This window comes from Passer montanus, unplaced genomic scaffold (assembly GCF_014805655.1).
Source record: "Passer montanus isolate IOZ18808 unplaced genomic scaffold, ASM1480565v1 scaffold6, whole genome shotgun sequence".
In the NCBI taxonomy this organism is placed as follows: Eukaryota; Metazoa; Chordata; class Aves; order Passeriformes; family Passeridae; genus Passer; species Passer montanus.
This window is the reverse complement of record NW_024371037.1, coordinates 4760841-4785018: the sequence shown is the minus strand read 5'-3', so window position 1 is coordinate 4785018 and position 24178 is coordinate 4760841. Positions and strand designations below refer to the sequence as shown.

Genomic DNA, 24178 nt, shown 5'->3' with positions numbered 1-24178 from the left:
CAAAGTCACAGATTGCTCTGGCTCAGCTTCTCTCTAGCATTCCTTTAGAAGATGACTGTAACCAGTTAACCTTCTCCATTTGGATTTGATTACTTCCAGTGCTGAACAGGATATCGCATGGTGATATTTTACTATGCTTGGTGATTCTGTACAAATTCTAAACTGCAATTTTCTCATCCTTAGGGTAAAACATTTCTGGTTGGAAACAGCCAATTTGAATTTGAAACTTCTGTTGATGAGTCAGATGAAGGAAAATTTTCATTCGTGAGTAAAGAGGTAAATGTGAAAATATTATTCACCTACCAAATATGCTCAGTTATTCTTCTAAACTGTTCCACTAGCCACATGTGTCCAGAATTACACAGGTAATATGTGTTTCCCTCAGAAAAGAAAGTAACTTCTGATGGAGATTCTCCTTTGGCAGTAGTAGTCAAAGGCTACAGTTTTGGCTCAGAGCTCCTGATGTCTCCCCTCAAAGCCCCCAGTCTTTCTCTTAGATTTCTCTACCTGTGTAACCCATGGAATTATTGAACTGTCTCTGGAGGAATTTGAGACTGTTGTATTCTTCACCTTTTATGCAATCTAGTGAAACCATTGAGGATAAAATGCAAGAATTTCAGTGCTCTCCCTCTCCACATTCCAGTTCATTATCTTTACCATTTTGTATCTGTAAAAAATAGGAATGATAAGAATGGTAACAATATGCTGTTGCTTGGCTACCTAGTAGTTATGCTTCTTTCACTCTTGCTTGTTATATTGCGAAAGGAAATAATACTTCAAAAATTATCTATTTTCTAACCTCCAAGTTTGACTCACAAATGTTATGCTGACTTTATATCTCACAAGCTCACTAACTAGTTTTGAGAATTAATGAGCATTTATGCATCATCTGTGCCTAGCACAAAGCATTTGCTTTATCAAGCGTCTGTATTTTTATTCGTTCTTCTTGTTTCCCAACAATTGTCATTGCTGCTCTTTCAGCATGAGCAGAAGCTCATGTCTTGGAGCATGTGAACCTTGTGATTTGGCTGTAAAATGAGGAGGCTGCACTGTAAAAGATGCAAGAGATTTCCTCTCCATGTGGTGTGAGTCTGCTGTGCCCACAGAAGTAATGGGGCCAGATGGTGTGGGAAGGAAGAACTCAGCAGGGTCAGCGGCTATACTTACTGCCTCTGAACAGCACTTTTGCTGCTTTGATACTTATAACCAAATGTAAATTAAATTAATGAAAAGAGAGTATTCAGATATTGCTGTCCCTTGGTACTTGAAAATTCTGATTGTGAAGGATTAGGTTCATTAAAGCATTTTTCTATAAATGTATCTGCCCAAGATGAAAAAAGGCCATAAGGCTTGGGAGAGTTTCTAAAACCTTCACAGGTCTGATTATTGAGAATCATAGGAAATGCATGAAATTAACCTTGCCAAATGAAGATATAAATATCTCTATTATGTCATCTTTTCTAGTTTTCTTATAGTGCAAATGAGACCCTACAGCTTAACTTATCCATAAAAACAGGGAAGGTCAAGATTGACAGCAAACTGATGGGTAAGTATGAAATATGGGATTAAAGGGAGATTAATTACAGTAAGCAGAAATCAATTCCTTCATAATTTGGAGTCTTGTTGTAAGCGTTTGTAGCTTTACTGGTTTGCGTGAAACAATTAAATCTGACAGATCAAAAGTTATTAATGTTAAGCTAATGCATGAAACATCTGTGTTGTCAGCAAGTTTGCCATTGACACCAACCAAGCTGTGTGGTGCAGTGACATGCTGGAGAGAAGGGACAGCATCCAGAGGGACTTTGATGGGCATGAGAGGTGGGCCTGTGCTCATGAGGGTCAACAAGGGAAGTGCAGGGTCCTGCATGTGGGCTGGGGAAATCCCAAACACAAATACAACTGCAATATGAAGGGATTGAGAGCAGTCCTACAGGGCGTGACAAGCTGGACCCAGCAATGTGTGGGTGCAGCCCAGAAAGCCCAGTCATATCCTGGGCTGGATCAAAAGCAGCATGGCCAGCAGGGTGAGGGAGGGGATTCTCTCCCTCTACTCCACTCTCATGACACCCCCCCTAGAGTGCTGCACCCAGCTCTGGGCCTGCCACATAAGAACGACATCATGGACCTGTTGGAATGACTACAGAGTAGGAAGGGCCACAAAGATGATCAGAGGGCTGGAGCACCTCTCCTATGAGGAAAGGCTGAGAGAGTTGGAGTTGTTCAGCCTGGAGAAGAGAAGGTTGCAGGGAGACCTTATTGCAACTGTTCAGTACTTAAAGGTTGCTTATAAAACTTTTTTTGCAGGGACTGTTGTGATAGAACAAGGGGTAATGAATGGTTTTACACTGGAAGAGGGCAGATTTAGTCTAGATATCAGGAGGAAGCTTTTTTAAAAGGAGGCTGGTGAAACAGTGGCACAGGTTGCTGTGCTCATTTCAGCTGGGGTAGAGTTAGTTTTCTTCACAGTGGCTGATACAGGGCTATGTTGTGGATACCAGAGAGATGGTAGATGCCCTGTACCTGGAAACATTGGGGTTCAGGCTGGATGGGCCTCTGTATAGAATCACAGAATTACAGAATATCCTGAGTTGGAAGGGACCCACAAGGATCATCAAGTCTAACTGCTGGCTGTACACAGGACAATCTCAAAAATCACTTGATCTAGCTGAAGATGTCCCTGCTCATTGCAGAAATTTGGACTAGGTGACCTTTAAATGTCTCTTCCAACCCAAAGTGTGCTGATTTTATGATTCTATAATTTTCAAGAGTGCTTTTGCTCTGAAGTGCAATCCTAATAGCAAAGCTTCCCAGTCCATACTTAAGTATGAAAATTAAACACTTAAGCATTTTGATTTTTTTCTTTCAATGATCTTTTCCTTTCCTCAATGAACTTTCCTCATCAAACAGCAGAAAGAGGATCCTTGTCACAGCCACTCATATGGACTTTACCTGAAATCTCATCTCTTAGCTGTGTCTCAGTTCAGACAGGTTCTGCAGTCCCTATGTTAGCTGGCAATCAAAAAACCACAGAGTCATTCAGTGTGTTTTCAGCTCATTACTCTATTCATTTATTTCTATTAAAAAATAAATTAAAAGTTATAGCACAAAGACTTGATCCCTGATAAAAATCTCTTTATAAATATAAATTTCATTTCTTTTCAACATACAATAATGAAGCAATGAAGCCTAGTCCTGAGGTAAGAAGGCTCCTTTAACATCAATGGAGCAGTGTAAGGGACCTACCTTACATGCCTTTGGGCTGAAATTTAAGGCAGAATATTGCAAAACCTATGAGGCAACCCTCTTGTTATTTGCATGATGGGACAGCATCAGGAAAATACTAGTACCCCAAGTAATTTCCACTGCAGAATAAATCTTCAGACCATTTTTCCAGCTGTACAATATTTAAATTTATTCCCTTTCATATTGGCAGCATGAACTATGTTTTTAGAAGATTTTCCTTATGGTTCTGTGTGCAGTGTTAAAAGACTTAAAAGAGGACCTGGCACGAATTTTATAGGGAGGTCATATTACAATCTCACACTGTCTTAATTTCCATTCCAGAGGTTGTCATGTTTAAAACTGCAGCATTTTGACCAAATATTCCCAACATATTTTTTCCAAGTCAGGAAAAAGCATTAAAAACAAAACAAAAAAGTAGCCAAATTATTCAAGAAATATTATCATTCAAATTGAAATATAGAAAACTTCCAAGAGGGGACTTGAAAAATTATCAACAGATGTCTCTTTTTAGTATAAAAGGGATTTTTTTTAAAATCCAAATTCTTTCTGACTTTCAGACTCCTTTGCCATATGAAATCCAGACGTAATGTGTTTTTATGCATCTTGAAAAGAATTGGCTTTGGGTATATGGCTGCTGCAGAGAAGCACCTTTGAACCTGCCACTGAAAGAACCCTTTCTTTGTAGGACACTTAGTGAATACTAAGTTATGACAGCATTTTTACATCTCGAGCCATCAGGGGTTCTGAACAGTGTGAAATCCAATATATCCCTTTTATCCTTTGTCCTTTTATCGATGATATCACAGCTGGTATCTCAAGGTGATGGATAAGAGTCTGAATCTAATGAGTAGCTTGCTGCTGGTACAAATAATGAGCTGATCAGTGAACGAGAGGAGCAGTTAATGCTTTGAGGCCGTGGCTTTCTTCATTACATTTATGCAACTGGATGTGAGGGACATCAAGACTTTGCAGTGCTGACATTGTTACTGAGGGGTGGAATAAGAATCCCTGTCCTGCCAATGAAGGATAATAAAGTAAACATATTCCCATGCTGTACCTGGTGGCCATGCGGTCGTCTGGGTGGGAAATGCGAGGTTTGGGAAGCCAAGGGGAAGATTTGCTCAACAATATTTCTTGTTCAAGTGTCTGTGCAGTAGCAGTCTTTCAGAGAGCTGGAATAAGAAAACAATCTGGTTCCTATGAAAGCGATTCCCAGCGAGGAAATTTTTCCTTGCCACTGTCCACAAAGCAAAGAGCAGCATACATGGGCTGTCAGTCTAGTGCTTTTCCCCAGCACTATACCCACAAAACAACATAAAGAGTGGATAACTGACACACAAACTGCAGGAAATATTACTTGGCTTATGTTTGTTGCTCAGTGCCTTCCATATTGATGTGCTCAGTTTATGAAGCAAATGATGCTACTCCTGCTTTGTGCTCATCAGTTCTTGGAAGTTCAAGATAGAGATTGAATCAAATGGATGTTCTTTCTCATTGATTCATTTTTACAAATGCAAAAGTCCCTCAGTTTTGCTTGCACCTCTAATGTTTCTTCAGCTGATTTTGTGCTTGTAAAGCTACTTGAAATCAAGTGGATATGCTGACTATAGGTAAGAAAGGGTTAAAATCAGGCTGCATCATTGCATTAACTCTTCATTGTAAGGGAAAGAAAAAAACCTGTTATTATCTTAAAGACTAGCTGTGAAACTGAATGCTGAGGGCTTTAAACATCCAGCACTTAGAGAAAAACTGCCTGTATGGGATTACATGTCCTCCTGCAAGTGGCAGAGGCTAGCCAAGATTTGGTCATCTGCAATATTGTTCATGCCTAGCAGAAGGCCACTGCTGAAAAAATAATGGAAAACTAGCATTCTTATTTTACTTTTCATTTCACTAGAAATCTGACATGGTAGTCTCTTGGAATTAGATTTCAAGAGCTGCTACTGTTATCTAGGAAGATAGCAAGTGTATGGCAATGCTACTTACTGGATGGTGGTTTTGCCAGTCTCCTTTGTAGAGTCCTGCTCCTCTGAGAGTAAAAGCTTGTTTTAAATAGATGTTTTTAATGGTCTTTACTATATGCATCTCAAAAGGGTTTACTTTTGTCCACATCTTTTTACTTTCCTTTATTTCCTTCATCTTTAAGTATGAACCTTATTTGAAAAAAAAAATCCAGTCACTAAGGCTACTGTTTCTTGGGACTTAATGAAGGGAAGGGAAAGATGTTGAGACTCTGTCTTGTATACCCCATTCCCATCTGAAAGCATATTTAACTCTTGAAAGAGCACAGGAGGAAACCTAAAAAGCTTTCTACTGTTCTGCTAAGTTAAGTTGATTTACAAGACTCAAAAGGTGGCAGAGGGTGAGAGGCTGTGTGGCCAGCAATGCAGGGCAGCAAAGAGTGGAGAGAAGCAGGAGAAAAAGGAGCAGAAAAGCAAGCAAGATGTCAAGATGTTTTCCTCTTTACAATAATCATCTCACCTGCCCAGGAGGCACAGCACTCCCATGCTGGGTAATCTGGGCAACTTGCACACTTTCCCTGGAGAAACATGTGGTGTCTTTTCAGTCTGTTTTCTTCTGGGCTAGTTCTCAAGTGCATCTCCATATGGTTTTTTTTTTGCAAGCCCAGGCTCTCCTTATGGTGTTGAACCACCAAAATATGTCTCAAGGCTTTGCATCTATTTGGGAAAATTAGTTTGATTCAGTGACTGTGCATCATGCTAGAGATTGATGGGGGCCAAAACAAGCTTAGTGTCTGGGACAGTTGGTCTCTGCTTCATCAGTAAGAGAGATACAACTATCAGACTTGATTTCTTGGCTCAGAAAAGCTAGAACTAAGTCCCACTACAAAAGGAACAAGGTGTACATCAGAATGACAGCTCAAGACAAAAGGGAAAACAAAAGCAAGAAAATAGAGAAGAATGAAGAAACACAGAGGTATTAACTTGAACAACGGTTAACATTTTATTAAGTGTTAACTTTCTATTTGGTTCAGGCATGAGTGATAATTATGGAAAGTCCCAAATGTCCTGGAAACAGCCTACAAAGGCAGCTCTCTTCCTTTAATCCTGAAACTGGCAGAGGTCCCATGCCAGCTGATGTCCACCCCTACTGACACACATGCAGAGTCTATACTTTCCATATCTGACTTGGGATGCTCCAGGAGGACCTGATTTTTGAATTAATCTTTAAACAATTGTATGTGTTATTGAGGTTAGTCAAAGTAAGGACTTTGTACTTCAATGTTTTGACAGGGCCTGAGTGACAAAAATATGTTTGCAGAGTAGTCATACTCTGCACATGGATAAATGTCAGGTTTTTCCACAGAGGAAAAATAAAATTTTCTCTCAACATCACTGAGGAGTTAAGTACAGACTGTACATATTACTCATGTGGCTCCACTGAACTTTATACAGAGGGTTGCTTTTCCTTCCTAAAGGACACTGAATATCCTTGAATGAGAGAGAAACATCTAAATATGTTTGCTGTTCATCTTTCAGTGACTCTGTACAACTGCTCCTACGGACGAAGCGACTGCAGCTTGTGCCTTGCTGCCCCACCTGAATATAAGTGTGTCTGGTGTGAAGAGGAGGGCAAGCCCAGCAAGTGCGTTTATGAAAAACTCTGTCACACTGCCCCCACCGACACGTGTCCTCCTCCAGAAATCACTCGTGTAAGATTGCTTTTATTCTCTCCCTACCACCATCATATTTTTCAGGAGAAAGCAGCCGAGCAAGCTCGTAGTGAAAGGCAGTTTTTTCCTGGGGTGTTAAGTAAGCCTCTGAAATAGCTGAAAGGAAATAATGTCGGTAGTGATGTGTGTGAGAGATTTGTAAAGACTCAAAATAAGAGACTGAATGGACTCTTTGAGCCTCCTTGTTTCTCAAGCCTTGTCCTCGCTCTATCAGAAGCCAGGGCAGCAGTGCATGCTTAAAATGTGGAATTTGATTCTTGCATTCTTAACATGGATTTTTTTCTCTCATAAAGTCCTTTCTACCTGAAATGAGTCTGTAAGAAAGGTTCACTGTTCACTGGTATTACAAGTACATAACAGGTTCATTTACAGGCTTCAAGCTAGACTTTTAAATAGTATTTAATAAGGGAGTGGATTGTTTCTGTGTCACAAAATGTTTTCCAGGTATCAGTGATGTTTTTCAGTCCACACCAGCATCAAATCCAAGGCTGTAGGAACTGAATGTAAGAAGTCGGAGAGGCCAAATGTGCACCTGACTTACTCTGTAGTTGAAGCATTCACTCAGGGTCAGGGAAAATTGTTGTCCACATTGGTGGATCAGCAGGCAAAGAAAGTCTTAAATCCGTGTCCTTTCCAGAAACAAGCCAAATGCTGCTTTTATGGGCATAATTGTTGAGAAAAGAGTGATGCATGCTTCCACTGGGCAAATCTAAATTGCTGCAGCAGTAGTATCAGTACTTACAAACTCAGACATGCTGTTTGATAAGAACATATCCCAAGCCATCACAAAATGTGGTAACTGTATGACACAGGCTGAGAGTTGTGGCAGGATGTTTCACTCAGTAGGAACTGTGTCTGAAACCTGTGGCTCAAAGTGGTAGAGACACTGCATCCCTGGACACTGTGCAGTTAGAGGTGCAATGTGCCTACTGGCACACCTGCAGTACACTGAGGAAGGTTTGCCATGAGGGTACATTTAAGAAGAAATGGCTGTTAAACAGGTGATGTCTGCCAAGGAACGTAAATACCCTAGAATGACAGAATGTGCGGAGAAGTATACTTATGTAGTATCTGTGCCCAGGTAAACATGATTTGAGAAAAAAGGAAGATCTAAAAAAAAGTGTTTTCACCTGGGATACTGTTTCTACATTATTGTGGATTAAAAAAAACCTACTAAAATATTTTCAGTTTTCAGACCTTACATTATCTTTAGATATGAACATAACATTTGGAAAGAGCTACTCAAACAGTTGAGTAATGTTTCAGCTGGTTTGTTCATGGGTTGAGTGCAAATGGACAGCCAGTGCCTAGGCAGCCAGCAGAGGCAGCCACATCACTGTGCTCAGACTTGCTTAGACCTGAGAGACTGATTTTGATGGAGCAGGCATTGAAGTGCAACCTCACTCTTCTTGATGGCAAACTTGCAGATCTTCAAAGCTGAAGACCTGAAAAGGTCTTGCTGAAGGTGCTCCAAGCGTTGTGTAGGAAAGCAGGTTAGTCTCCCAGCAAATTTTCCAAATTGAAGTGCCTCTTAGGGCCATATTCTGAGCAGTCCATGTCTGAGCAGTCCACTGCAACTGCATGATCTTCTCTGTCCTCCTTTTATTTGCAAATTACTTGGTTAGCATCAGCCCATGCTGCAGCACCCTACTATGAGATGCAGTAAGGAAAATCAAGAAGGAACTTTTGAAAACACTATGTGGAGCAACACTGTGTGTTAGGAAGGTGCGCTGCTCTGCTGTGAACCTAAAGGGATAAAATCACAACAACAAAATGCTGGAAAAGCTCTGTGGAAGGATTGTGAGAAGAAATCCATTGAAAAGCAATCCATTTGCTTTTCAAAATCACAGTACTTCAGTGGAGGAAGCAAACTTAAAATAGAATAAACACCAGGCAAGAGTTTTGTACATAATAATCTGCCACAGGAGACATGAAATCTTCAGCTGTTTAATACTAGTTCTGAGCTAACAGATGATTAATTAACATTAAAAAGTTGCATAGCATGTTTTTTGTTTGTCCTACAAGAAACATCTGCATTTCAAATGTTGGTAATTCAAAGTAGCTCTAAATGATATAGAAGAGCAACATAGTCACTGCAGTATTTAATTTTGCTTTTTTTTTCCTGTCCCTTATGCAAACACAGATTGAGCCAAAAACTGGACCACTAAGTGGTGGAATTCTTTTGACCATAATGGGATCTAATTTGGGAATAAAGGCAGAAGATGTAAAAAATATAACAGTGGCAGACAAGGAATGTCTTTTTAAAGAGGAGTTCTACTCCGTTTCCACAAGGTAATTGATGGATGCTTTTCATGAGATTTTATAAGAAAAAAGGAACCTCTGTGCATTTTCAAGAAAATATTATCTTCTTGTGGTTGCAAAAGGTTACAATTTGAAGAAATAACTATTGCTGTGATATACATGCAATATTTCATAGTAACATTTCTGACTCTTTATTTAAAATTGTTATAGATTGTAATATAGCAACAAATTTACAATGGTGTACTACCATCCTGCTCCTGATTGAAGTTTTTTCCTTACTTGATTGAAAAGCTTTCATAAACTATTACTGCACTTATATCAAGACTACTTGTTTTTAAATTAAAGGCATTCTACATGTGCATCTAGTCATTAAACTTTGCTAAATCTGAACCACAGTGAAGCCAAGCATACAAGATTTATGGGAAAGTAGGCAAAACAAGAGGAAGCTTAAATCTGTTTAGTCCAGCCACAGAGTTTCTTGCCTGGGGACAGGGAGGGAGCACAGAGCTGAGGTTTAGCTGTAGATGACTAAATTTCATCTCAAAGCCAACAAGTCCATGGATGTTGAATTGCCTAAGCAGGTTGGTAGATGTTTTGTGGATTACTTGTCACACTCTTAAGCAGTGCCAAAAATTAAAACAGAATGCCTAAATTCTTCTAGGTAGGTATCTAGGTGTTTACTACAGATTTTATCAAGCTTCTAATTTCAAGAGGGAAATACCCTTTCGATATCAGCTGATGAAAAGCATAGCAGAAAGGTTCAGTAGTGATATTAAGAGTAATTATGGATTTTTCTTTCATTCATATTTGAAAGCTGCAATTGAAACCTTGGCTTTCTTTTCCTTCCTATAATTTAAATTGTAATGCAATAACTTTTTGCTATTCCTGTGGCGTGTTTTGAAAGTGACTTTCAAGATACCTGAGTGATTCTTTTTTAGCTTTTGAAAAATATTTAGCTTTATTCAATGTGTGGATCAGGCATTTAGAAGCTTTCCAGGCCTCTAGGACTGAAGAAGGTAAAGAATAACTGTTTATTTCTTACTGCTTTCCAATTTTATTGCCATTACTCCTGCATTTACATGTATTTCCAACAAGTCATCTTTCCCCATTCCCTATTTTCAGTGTTTGCAAAAGCTACACTGAATTGCAACATAGCCTTACAAGAATTTCCCCATCCTCTTGGCTTTTTCTAAAGCTTTTTGATATTTTTAAATACATGGAAAGGAGCCAGAACTGAGATGACTGGTTCCTTGTATCATAGCAACATTACTGGTTTCCTAAGTTCTGGCAATGTAGTAATGGGTGAGAACAAATGAAACTTGCATCATGTCATTTATCAACAAATTAGTGGGTTTTGAAGGATGTTCCTGGCTAGGGAAGCTTAAAAAAAGAAGTTGTCAAAATCTTCAAATAGATATCTTTAATTTTCTGTATTTGTTTTCCTCTGTTCTTTTTTATTATTATTACCTTCTTTTTTAAAAATTAAATTTAAAAAAATAATTAAAAGTGCCTTGTCTTGCTCCCCTGTCCTTCTGCAGTTAAAAGCTGGTCTTTTTAGGAGACAGTGGCTCCCATGCACAGCAAGATTTAAGACACTTAAGGGTGCTTTCTGGCTCTGGGGTGATTTAATTGTTGGCCTTGGAGAAGTCATTCTTTGTAGTTTTCCATTAGTAATGTGGGGGAAGGGAGGCAATGCCAGCGCTGGGAAGGGGAGGGAGCTTTTCCAATTAAAATCCCTGCTACGATGTTTCCCCCACAGCCCCCGGCCCCGGCCCCCAACTGCTTTCCCTAGCTTGACATATGGTAAAAATTCCTCCAAAGGCTCCATTTCCTGTTTCTGCCTGACATGAAGATACAACTTCCAAGAATACAGTAGAGAGATGATGAGGAACAGGCTCAGGCAGCCATACACATGCCAGGACATGCCGGAATTCCAAGAATTTTGTCCATTTGCCAGTACCCAGGAAAAAAAGTCTGGAGTGATCTGCAGAGGGACTTGACAATCCTTTTATTATAAGTCCTGATTTAAGTACATTATACCCAGTAATTTGGAGTCGTTGAGAGGTTTTTTGCTACTTTGTTTTTTTTTTATGAAATCATGCACTGCTTAAGGAAGAGTAGCAATAATCCTGGAGGGAGAGTGACAGAAATGAGCAGTCAACCTCAGGGTGTGGCCTATATTAAACTGACTGAGCAGGCTGTGAGCACTATATACCTCCTTATCTAACTCTATTATCAGCTCTCCATTAAGCATTTGTCCCAGTTTTCAAGTGTGTCGAATCCTTATTGCCATTCATGCTATCTGTGGTTTACCTGTTTGAAATAACAATTTAAACATCCTAGCTATCACTCAGTAGCAGTGTTAGTTCTAAGGCAGCATTGTCTTGGCCAGTGCTCCTTGACCTCTGATTTTGGATGTGTTATCCCTGAATTTATTTTCAGAGAGCAGTAATTCTGAAGGGATTTTGAGCGTAGGTGTGAAAAGGTTTGAAGCTGAAAGGTAGCAAGATGCACAACAAAATTATCAGCAGTTAAAACACACAAAATTATAAGATAGCTGATGGCCTGATGTTTGCCTCAAGGAGATGGGGCTCTTTTGTGGGTTTGGGTTTTTTTAACATCACGAAGTCCTCAGTAAATCTTGTGTCAGGTTACAGAGGTTCAGCTGACTTATGGGGCTGAATTTGAGATTTCTGAGAAGGCATTTCTACTAACAGGCTGCTAAAGTGGCTGTGTACAGTGCTCAGGTTTCAGTTTTACCAGCCCTTAGATAGACAAGCAAACTATTCTTGGGTGGTTTTGCTGGGAATCCGAGGCAGCACTGGATTACACAGTAGAGGATAAAGAAAAGTTGGTGCTCTTGCTAGCAGTGTGTGTGGTAGCTCACATACATTGCACTGGTATTGCAGCTGTTACTTCTAACAGATAAGCTTACATTCTTGCTTTTTAGGATTGTGTGTCAAGTTGGACCAATGAATGAACTACAACAAGGTCAAATTGAAGTTAACATCAATGGAAAATTAGGTAAATCACCAAGTGAAGTGTTGTTTACATACCAGGTAAGTGCATTTTTCAGAGACCTGTTTTATACTTTGTGTATGACATAAGTTTAAGCACAGAATTGTTTGTGTTTGTCTTACTGTTTCATCAGTAACACTGTCATTGAAAAAAATATTAGAAAACACTTAATTCCAGCATTTCTATATACAAAAGGTTACCAAAAATCAATTCTGATCATTAGATTAAGAGTCTCAAAATAGGATAATGTTGTCTGCCATGCAAGTTAAAAAAATGTTGTAAAAAACCAACTGGAATAAACTTATTCACTAGTGACATAGTATCTCTGAAGTATCACTATTAAATAAAAAAAAGTCAGCACTGCAAAAAATTAGGTATTCTCTAGGTACATGGTGCACTATTTTAATCACGATATTTAGTCTAGGCAATTTTCTTAATTAGAGAATGGGTGCAGAGCAGCTGAAGAATAAGTAATGAAGGTACATTAATTTCTTTAATAATTTATTTCATTCAAAAGTATGGCATGCAGAGCCACAGACAGCATGATGTGTGTTCATATTACTTATGTGCTTTGTTTTCAGTGTGACTATGAAAGAGAATTTCATTTCTGTGTTAATTGCTTTTCTCTAAAAGTGGTCCTAGCTTATAGCTGGTCTAGCCTGTGGTTTTAGCAGCAAGTAGCTTTATCTTTGTCTATTAGGTCTTCAAATTTTATAAGATCATGTGATAGTTGAGAGGTTTAAATAATATCAGTCCCCATACTGATACTTAAAATTACATCTATAAACTATGAAACTATAAAACATAACTTGTGTGTTAGCCTTTTATCTTCTCCCTTATTTAAACTTCTGTCTCATTAATTCTTGATGTCTTGTGAGAAGTAAAGGAAAGGAATCAGCAGTGGAATAAGTCAAGAATGACATTTAACTAAGAGAATATTCTTGTTTTCACAAAGCAGGCTAGAAGTGGGGTTTCTGTAATTTCCAAGCAAATACCTCCTCTCTCTGGTGATACTGCTGCAAAAAAACACTACCCTTTTTGCTTGAATAAGTCATGTGTTCCTTTGTGAAAATGTAGGATATGATCTTAACCAGACAGCAATGATATAATCTCCCATGCGTACGTTTGTGGTCTCTAGGACCTGAAGTTATTATGGAGTGGATTGAAACCTGAACCATGTAGGCTTTGAAGCCTGTATTTGGACTTGTTTTGGTGTAATTCCCTGCTCAGCCCATCTGAGAGGGACATAAGGAGCCACTGCTTTTGACCACTTCAGGGAACAGTTCTTAATTGTCTATCAATGAGGTGCTGGGAGAAGTAGCTGTGCACGAGCATCAACTAGGTAGATGTTTTCCTGCAAGCCCAAGACTCTGTCTGTCAGTCTCTGCCTGCATTGAGATGACTGAAAAGTCAGATGCCTAAGCCAACTGCTGGTAAAGAGCATTTTTCTTTACTGCAAGACTTGCCATGTAGACCTTATTTGCAATATGGAAAGCATTGACAAATAATACAATTCACACCTTAAAACCGGTGGTTTCTAGTTTCATTTCTCTTAATTCCACAAGAAAATTAAGCCAGCTTTGGACTGTAGAATTGAAGTCAGTTTGCACTGAAGTTTGAATTGAAGTCAGGGGTGCACTGATGTGCACCTCTACAAGTGTGACATTAATATTTTGGCATGAGAACAGACAAAAAGAGCAGACAGTTGCACCAGCTAATGTTGGCTTAAAAGCTGCAGTCTTGTTTCAGTGCTTTTTTCAGGCTTCTTTGAGCAGACGTGCAAAATCTATGTCTTGTGTAAAACCTCTTCTACTCAGTATATACAAAGGAAAGAAAATAATTTTCTTTCTGAGAGCCCTCCTAAAATAAATTTTCTCTTATGTATTTTCCTGTTTCTTTGGCACATGGGATGGATACCCTTCTGCTGGTCACTACTACTGTTTTTACTGTGAGCTCTGACCACTTGAAGCAGAATAGTTTCATCTTTAACAGTGACTGTTGTAAATGCAGTGTGTGGCATGGCAGGGCAGAAGTGCACAAGGAGACACTGGAGATGCTCATCCTGATGTGTCTGTGTGTACCAGAGGTATCACCATATACCCCACTGTTTCAGCCTTGTACACGTGATTAGTATCTACCACCAAAAGCACTTATCAAGTAGATTGGGTATAAGAAAGAATTTTTTATATTATGAGAGTGGTGAGTCACTAAAAGAAGTTGCCCAGAAAAGCTGTATCTGCCCCATTATTGGAACTGTTCAAGCCAGGTTGGATGGGACTTCAAGCAACCTGATCTAGGAAAAGGTGTCCCTGTCCATGGCAGGGGTGTGGGACTAGGTGAGCATTGAAGATCCCTTCCATTCCAAATCATTCCGTGATTCTATAAGTAGTACTATGTTTGGCTCTTGTTGATACGCAGTCTGAACAGTGTGATTTATTTTTAAAGGTGGATTGATGAGAATCAATAGTCAGAACAACTTGGGGCTCAGACTCATGCTTCTTTCATGTCTGCCAGCACAGAGCATTTCAGAACTGACAAATGTGCAAGACCTTCATGAAATGGGTCAAAAATCCAGTTAAATTGGAAGTCATGGTTTCAATTTAAAATTATTTCTGAACAAAAATGCCTTGGTCCACAAGTGTCTGTGCTGTACAGTAAATACCTATATTTGCTGCACAACAGGAGAAGAAAGCTTTATGTCTCCCTTCCCATCACAATTTCTCTATCCAGCCTGAGTTCAGTTCAAGTACAGTCCGAATGAAATTAAATTCTGATAACCCAGTCATCCTCTGCAGACATTTCTATTGTTTCACTATAAGTAGGCTCAGGCAATAACCATTCTCCTGTTTAGTGAAATAGAAATGAACTTCTGCTAAATTTTAATATCCAGCTATGCAGTACATCTGGAGCACTGACAGCTTGGCTGGTCTCAGAGCAGGTGGAGCAGTAACATGGCTAAAGGCCAGTCCTGCTTTTTCATTTGTTATTAACTTTATCTGATTTGCTTGTTACTATGGCAGTGAGGAGCAGTCTCAAAGGAAGGAGTTAAGCTTTTCCAATGTGTATGGCCCAGATTGGCTGATCCCATACAAGTGCTGATTCTTTTCTCAGAACACCTCTTCTTTAGACTCAAGGCACCAGGACAAGAGCTTGGGACTGGTTCTGGCATCTCCAGCATTTGTTGGAACAATTTTGTGAGGTTTAGGCTGTGCAGGTTAGAATGACTTTTCAGAAAGCTCAAATAAATCTTAGATGATGAAATTAGAGGTAGAACTTTGCAAAAGTGTTATACATTTCTGAGGTGCTGAAGGTAGTTTAGGAACTGGCTTGGAAAAAATGACTTCTTGTAAACTAGGGTATCTGTTTACCTAAATGAGATGAATAACCAAAAGGAGGAAGAAGGGATGATAAATTAGAGCCTGACCTGAAAACAAATATGAACATCACTATTCATCATACTGGAAGTTTGAATGGGAAATTAACAGCACAGTTACATTTAACAAGATGCTCTCTTCCACCTCAATCCACCCCCAAATGTGGCAGTTTCCTCTTACCTGCATCCATCCTCTGCTTTCCTTCTTGATGTTTGAAGCAATTGCACTGGAAGCTCTCACCAGATCAGTGCCTCAAGGCTTTCCTGAAGGGTTTCAGCTCACTCCTTCATTTTTCACTGAGTCATTGCCTCAATACATTAGTTTTACACTGTAGCTGGGGGCTTTGGGTGGGGTTTTTGTGGGAAAAATTACATGCTTGTTGCCATTATGATTGATGCTAATAAACCACACATACACAGAAGTCTGCAATTGCTTCCAGAGGTTCTTATTTTATTCTTAAGTCTTGCAGTACATGTTGTTTGTGTGTGTCTGCATGGGGGACAGGAGAACTCCTGGATAGCTGAGAGTTTTAGTGAAGTTGGCCCTTATTCATGTGGCTATTATTAGTCTTAACTCTCTATCCTCTGAGCCATGCATTTAAATACCTGTCCCACCATCCAGTACTCATGATTCTGCTCAAGAGCTGCCAGTAAACACTGGATGTATGATAGTGCAGACTTTCCAGTCATGCATGCTCCCATTTCTCCATCAAACCTGTCAGAAGAGCTCTGTGGTCTTTTCAGAAAATCATGTGGTGTCTGCCTCATGACAAAAAGATGCTGCTTTCAGTCCAAAGAATAAGTTGTTTAACATACCAGCTCTTTGCTTAAGTGTCCCATCCACAGCAGCCAACACACAATGCACATTGCCAGGCAAATCAAATGCTCTGCCTGGGCACCTGGAGTGCCTGGAAGCCTTTGATCAGCTTACATGGTGTAAGGTTTGGACAAAGCAGCCCCAGAAAGGCAGGACTCAGTTCCTCATCTCTCTGCTGTTGCAGAAACCCAGGAACTGACTTGTGTTGTGGATGCTGTGACAAGGCGAGCTAGTGGGTCAGGTCAGCCACTGCGGTGAGCACCAGACTGCCAAGAATGCACAGTGGAAATTCTTTGGTTGAATATCCTGTGAGTGGGTGGCTTGTCTGAAGAAACAAGAAACAGGCTCCCTTGAGTCTGAGAACGGGGGGAAGTTGAGGGGGAAAGAACAGATCCTAATGGCTTAAGTTCCCCACTCAGAGGTTTAATTTAGCTCCTGTGGTTACCTTTACAGTCCATGAAATGACTTTTTGACCTCCAAGAAGCTGACTGATCTCTACAGCACTTTATGGGTTATGCCTTTTATTTTTGTGTGCATAATATGCAAGAGTTGGCAGAATAATTTGGCTTTCAGTGTGAGGCAGATAATTTTGGTAAAAAATTACTTCTTCAAGAGCCAGAACTTTCTGCAGCTGGAACCAGCATGAGGAGAGGGAGGAGTCACTTGTGAAGGAAAGATGGCTGTGATAAAGGCAAAGCAAGAACATGGCCTGTACATTTGTGAAAATCTTATCCACATCTGTGTGCGCTGTCATCAGGTCTTGGAAACAGCATCCCTGTTCTCTGCTTGTGTGGAAGCACAAGAGCCCATTCCTGCTTGTGAAGAAGTGCACTTGCATCAAAGGCAAACCCCCCAGTGGAGGTCAGTGGCTGCAGGAGCCAGCAGAAGGGAGCTTAGGTGGCTTTGCCATTTGCTGCCCATCATGTCCGTTTGAACACCTCCATCTGTTGCTGGCTTCCCCTTGTGCTGCAGCTGGCATCTCTCAGCATCACGGGGCCATACTCTGACACCATCCTCTTTTCCCTTCCCAGTTGTCTCTCTGCTTGTGTTCTGGCACAGTTGTGTTTTTTCCAGCATCCCCCTCTGAAGCACAGACTTCATGCCAAGGTTTCTGTGCATCTCTGTTAGATTCCTCTTCTCTGCTGCTGTCCAACTGTTCTTCAATTTCTGGCCCCTCTTGTGATCCACCAGTCACCTCCTTGATGATTTGTTGTTTCTCTCTTTGATTTTCTATATTAATGAAGGATAAAGGGCAACCAGTTTTATCTCAGTGGTGTAGTTCGTGGGCTAGGAACTGCTTACCACAGATGGATACCATGGCAGACAGTATCCCTTATTTACAGAGTCATGACCAGGAATTCTTCTGGGAGAGGAAACTTTGTATAGATGAGGTTGTGCTTGATGACAGACAAATGAAAAAGCAGAAAAACAGATAAAGAAGACATGCAGAACTTTGGTGATGCTCCATGGGTGTGCACTCCTCTTGTTCTTGGATAGCTTGTAAGGGACCAGAAGTGAGTTGGCTGGACATGACAGTGCAAACCAGGAAAGCTGCAGAGCTAACAAAACAAGTGCAAAAGAGCATGAACCAGTCTGGAAAATCCAATCCCAGATGCAAGATGGGTCAGCGAAAAAGAGGCTGGGGGGTTCTCTTTTACGCCTCTATATCTTTTATTGCAAAGAAAATTGTGAAAAAACAGGAAACAAAAAAAAGAAAAGTAATAAACCCACTGCTAGCCAGGTAAAAGATGGGCTTTGATTTGACACCAGCAGACCACAGAGATCTGAAATGCTAGGAGCTCTCTCAGAGAATTTTCAGACTATACATGGTATTTTTTAACTAAAAGAGAAGTAAAAAAAAATTGAAGAAATAAGCCTTCCTAACTCTGCAAAAAGACTAATTGCTACTCATAAAATATTAAAGATTTAAAAGTTCATTGTAGATTAATAAACAGGATAAAAAATGTAAGAGCTAAATGTGAATGCTCAGAGCATCTACAGTCGAGATGTAAGAGCAGCAGCCATGTACCCTGCTAATAAGCAAGTTCATGTCTAAATGTGATTATAAGTGGAACAGACATGGAGATAATTTACCCTCTAGCATACAGAAAGCATGAAACTACAATAAAAAATACACAACATTTCTGTGAACAGATTTTTAAGTAAGGGGCAGAAGATAAAAACAAAGCAAGCAAAGAAGAGATTTCTGGCTGTGATGAAAAATACAGGACACTGGAAAATGGCCTGAACATGAAGTCACATATATATTTGGGCCAGCTGGAGCTTTTTTGTCAATATTTTTCTTTGGGTTTTTTTCCAGTACTTCTGTGCTGATGAAGCAAGGATAAGACAGTGGCACACAGGAATGTAAATGCCACATTTGCATTGGTATTACAAAGAGAATAAATGAATTTGCTACTAAACATGCTCTCATTATTTGAACATTAGATACCAAAGCAATGTACAAGGGTTGTTGTCTCACTGCTTGGAGCAGATAACCACTCCTTTCAGGTGAACCATAGCAACAGGATGGGTACTAACCACAGGTGTAAAAGCAGAAGCGATAACCTATTTATAGCATTATTATCCTTCCAATAAGGATAATAGCCTTGCAGTTATCAAAGCATTAGAAAAACTACTTATCAGTTCAGGAAGACTTACACAGCAGTCTGATACAAGATGGAAAAGTTGGGTTGCAGGTAGACTTTAGATCTTTAACTCTGCATTATTACATATAGGTATGATTTAAAGAAGATTTATGTGTAAAGTGCTCAAATTTCCCATTGCAAAGAGGCTACATTCTGGTTGGACCTACAAGCAAGAAATCCTATTTTGATCAAATATTTTTTTCAGGATAAATCATGCAATAGGGAGCAAGTTATACCTGATGATTGAAGATCACTCCCAATTGAACTATTGCATTGAATTTTATTCTGAACAGCATAGCTGCGGATTTGCACAGGTTTCATCAAAACTGCAAATGCACTTTCCACAAACACAGGGCATGATCGTGAGAATGAAAGGCAGTGGGGAGTCCTGGTGGCACAAAGTCCCTCTGCTGGGAGATGGCTTACCAGACTCTTCAAAAACCAGGCCACTGAACAGCTGACAGACAGTGGAACAGGCTTTTTCAAACTAGACTATCAAAAAGCCCTCATAACGAGGTAGCCTGTTATTGCAGAAAATATTTATGCTTAAACACTAAACTACCTGGAAGACATGAACAATATTTTCCTGGTGACAAAAGAAGTATAGACCTGAAAAAATATTCCTCCATTTCAAGCAAAATAAGAGAAAAACTGAAATATGTTTGAATTATTTTCTACACTTAAAGAAATTATAAAACAAGGGTTAAATCATCATTTGCAGGGTTGTTTAAATTTTACTGTGTCCATGAGAAATGAAGTGTTGCCAAGTCCTCGCAAAGGCTGATGTTTTCCAGAAGAATTATTACAGGACTACTACAAATTCCATACAGGACACATTATCAAATGTTCTGTTTAACATCATAATTGCACTGAGCACTGCAGTGTGATGTTACAGTGATGTTATAGCAAGTGTGAGTTCCCCCGGGTGTCTTCTGACAGAGCCAACAAAGAGCTCAAGGTGCAGAGGGCTGAAAAAGAAAGTGAAGTATTTCTCATGACAGCAGGTGCACTTCTGATTCAGAGACTGAAATGACAAAAGGGCAGAAAGAAGGAGAGAAGAAATCCTTGAGGGGATTTGGAAAAAAATAGCATCACTGATACTGCAGCACTTGAGGTTGCAGACTTATCAGTCCCATTTGTAACAGTTGAACGTTCAGGTTGAGTTCAGTTTAAAGGGCTCTTGGAAAAGCAGCATTTTTATTATCCCTCAAAGAAGGTTTGCACAGACAGATTTACTGTCTGCCCCTTGTCTTCCTCTGCAAGGAGAAGGAATCTCATGTAGGACTTTGGTAAGCAACATAGAGCTGTGGATCAGGTGCAGCTGTGCCAGGCTGTGTCAGATAAGACTCTGTAAGATGAGACTAGACCTGGCACCTTCCAAGGGTCCATATGTGTCTGTCTGACTACTGAACACCATGGGAAGGGGCTGCCTTCTCCTTAGGTAACACAGCTCTTGTTGAAGTCTTCTATCACCTCTGATGGCACTTTTTCAAATTAACTTGGCTTTCAGTAAAGTATCATTCTCCTCCTGATCCTATTTATCTAATTGCATTTTTGAAAAATGCTTTCTGGTTGAGTATTTGCATCACCCTACTTTTTTCTTTATTGGTACTCTTAAGAAGGCTGCCAGGTAGGCCGATGGAGCTCTGTTCTTTCAGCCATCCATGAATATTTTAGAGGAGCAATAAAACTTATTCATAGCACATTGGTTTTGCAATAAAATGATTATTAAAATTGTTAAAATTCTTGATAATTTATTTCAGCTGCTTATTTTTTCTGGCAGGTCCTTAAGAGGAAAGGAAAGAGGGGAAATATGAAACAGAAAATAGCAAGTTAAAATTAATCAAATAATATTCCTTCCAAGTTTACAGTAACGAAGTGTTAGCAGTCATGCTGAAGAATTTCTCTGCACACAAAGCATCGTTCAGCTTCTCCTTATTAGATCATCTTTATGAAGCGTCCACATTATTTGTTCCCTTGAGAGCTCCTGGTATTTGCAGAATTACTTTAAATGTGTTAAATATGAATATTTTGAATTAAGTGCTTTTAAAATAGTCTTTTGAGGGACAGCTGCACGATCAGCAATTAAAGACGAAATAAGGGTTACCCATAACCATTGCACCTCATCTTTGGCTGCTCTCTGTGTTAGTTCCCAGAGTGGTTCTTGGCCCCATTTTTCCATTCAGCCTGAAGTGCAACTGAGATGTGTCTGCACAATGGATGCATGAGGGGTGGGTGGTGAGTTCTCCTGTCTGGTATAGCTGAGCTTTAAATTCCAAGAGGTGGAGTTGATGCCTTTCTAAGAAAAAATTAAAAAAACCCAAACTGTTTCTGTGGAAAACAGAACAAATACTTCTTTCACTTCCCCCTTAGAGCTGTGTTTTTCAGAGATATCTTTGGTAGCTGGTTACCTCTACATCCCTATTCCTAGGGAAACAAATGCAGGCAACCGCTAACAGGTCCCTCAAAGACAATGATGCTGAGTGGTTTGACTTCAAGTTGGTGGCACACTCTGCATTTACTGATTGTTGGCAACAGAGAGAGCTGGGCCCTGCCAAGGGGACCTGTCAGATAAGCCAACAGAGCTGTAACTCCCACTTTTGCTAAGAGAAAGGAATATGGCTGTCCACTGAAGTTCCTAGCAAGCTTCCTTTCATTCATTATGCTGAGGTTACAGAGAATAGTGTGTGTGATGATTCAGAAACCTTTTTTTCTTTCTTTGTTTCCTTAGTCTATGTTTAAAGGCTTGCTTTTAGTAGTTTCTTGTTCATTTTCTTTTTAAGCCTGTCCTTGGAGCCTAACCTTCCAGTGGAAGTGGTATTTAGGGAAAAGGCTACAAACTTTAAACAGACTTTTTTCAGAGGTTCATAGAGAAAGAATTTGCCCATACTGCTTCTTTTGTGGTTCTTGAGGAAAACTGAAATCTATCCTAAATATGCAATGCAGCAGATAATTCCTGTGGAACATATAGAAGTCCAGCATGGTTAACAATTTATAGCAATTAGGGTTTAATTTGAACTTAATAAAAGGTATGGTTTTCTGTCTGTGTGGTAAGGTTATGCTTAAAGTATTTGACCCATTTTTGTAAATTGTGTATTCATTAACAGTGTATTTCATATACAGTTCTAATTGTAATCTTTTTAACAACAAAATTCTGTTGTAAAGAAGCACAAATGAGTTTTTCCTATAAAGTGCATATCTAGACTTATTCTAATTTAAACTTCAAATGTGATTTTTAAAACTGACCCTCTAAAACTTTTTATTTACCCTGATGTGTCTTGTTTCAATCTTGCTTAAATCAGTAAGCAATTAAATCCAAATATGAGGATGCATAGACAGGGTTATATAGACGTAAATGAGCTTTTAAAATGCTTTAAAATTACTTTGAGTGACTTCCCTATATAAAACCTTGTAACCTGAGTGATGTATTAAATTAAAGCTAAATCAAAGGGTAGCACATGAGAGCAGTCATATGCTCACTCTTGAGGAGTGAAGGGTTTACAAACAGATTTCTCTCGGGGAAGAAAAGCAATTGACACCCAATTAGTTAAAGCATATTCCTAAAGCTCAATGACTCGAGAGCAAATTACGGTTGTCATTGTGGATTTGTGAAGTGTGCTGAACCATGATGCATTCCTTCAGAGGGAAGTTGCTTAGACATGAAAGTATTAAAAAAAAGCAGAGCATGTAAGAGTTCTCCATGCTTCTATAATATCTGAGCTTCAATAAAATAAATTTGTAAAGTAACCATGAAGTCAGCTGGATGCATTTTTATGGATTCCTGCTGCTTGTTACAAACCTGTTGATGACTCACCGAGCTTTGAACAGAAATGCAGTATATCAGTCCCTTCCTCCCTGCAATTGGTGGGCCCTTGGCTTTGTAGCTGTAAGCTGTCACAGAGATGGTCTGTGCCTGAGCAAAACAAAGGGAGAGAAGGGGGTTTGCTGCTTGACTAGGAAGAGGTGGGCATGTTGATCTCTGTCTCTGTCTGTCTCTGAGAAGGGCTTTTCCTCTTCAAGTGGAAGCTCAATGCTGTGTGATAGTGATCAAGGAAACCCTCATCAGCAAGGGACCTTTTCAAACTTCATTCCTCTTTCTTTATTTGCATGTCCTTCATATGAAATAGCCCCAAGCCTGGACTTTATTATCAGTCAACCATTTTTGCATGATTATGCAAGAGGGGGAGAACAGCTGTCATTTACAAATATACATGAGTCTGGGAAATAAGCTTATTACTTTTTTCAACTCATTTAAGAAAAGCCTATTTCAATGTGGTGAAGCAGTACAGCTGTACATCAGAAAAGGCATCACCTATTCACAGCCTGCCTTAAGGTCTTGATCTAGTATGCTTCAGCAAACACAGGATCAGGTTCCCTCATAGCAATGCCCCAGCCTAATGCACCAGCCACGCACTTAGACCTGGCATCCTGTCTCTGTGTGCAATGCCCAGGGCAGCTGCCTGCCCAGGACATGGTGCTGCCTGCCCAGGACATGGTGCTGCCTGCCCAGGACATGGTGCTGCCTGCCCAGGGCATGGTGCTGCCTGCCCAGGGCACGGTGCTGCCTGCCCAAGACATGGTGCTGCCTGCCCAGGGCATGGTGCTGCCAGCCCAGAACACAGTGCTGCCTGCCCAGGTCATGGTGCTGCCTGCCCAAGACATGGTGCTGCCTGCCCAGGACATGGTGCTGCCTGCCCAGGACACGGTGCTGCCTGCCCAGGTCATGGTGCTGCCTGCCCAGGTCATGATATGCTGCCTGCCCAGGACACGGTGCTGCCTGCCCAGGACATGGTGCTGCCTGCCCAGGGCACAGTGCTGCCTGCCCAGGTCATGATATGCTGCCTGCCCAGGACATGGTGCTGCCTGCCCAAGACATGGTGCTGCCAGCCCAGGACATGGTGCTGCCTGCCCAGGGCACAGTGCTGCCTGCCCAGGGCACAGTGCTGCCTGCCCAGGGCACAGTGCTGCCTGCAGGCACAGCAGCTGTGTCCCCAGGGGCACGAGGGCTGTGGCACGTCTGCAGGCATGGTGAGGCATGGGGTGAGCAGGCAGTGTCACCCATCTGCAGGTGTGGTGAGGCGTGGGGTCAGTAGGCAGTGTCACCCAGGACCAGCTGGAGGCTC

At 40.4% G+C, this 24178-nt stretch overlaps 1 protein-coding gene across 7 annotated transcripts in view; it reads left to right on the top strand.

Annotated features, from left to right (window-relative positions):
- The window catches only part of PLXNB2 (plexin B2), a 253069-nt gene that overhangs the window by 194695 nt on the left and 34196 nt on the right, over nt 1–24178 (top strand). For all 7 annotated transcript variants that reach the window (XM_039726868.1, XM_039726862.1, XM_039726864.1 and 4 more), the window contains 5 exons: nt 184–276; nt 1465–1546; nt 6744–6916; nt 9081–9229; nt 12150–12258. In XM_039726868.1, coding sequence (XP_039582802.1) covers nt 184–276; nt 1465–1546; nt 6744–6916; nt 9081–9229; nt 12150–12258 — 606 coding nt within the window. The remainder of the gene's footprint in view (nt 1–183; nt 277–1464; nt 1547–6743; nt 6917–9080; nt 9230–12149; nt 12259–24178) is intronic.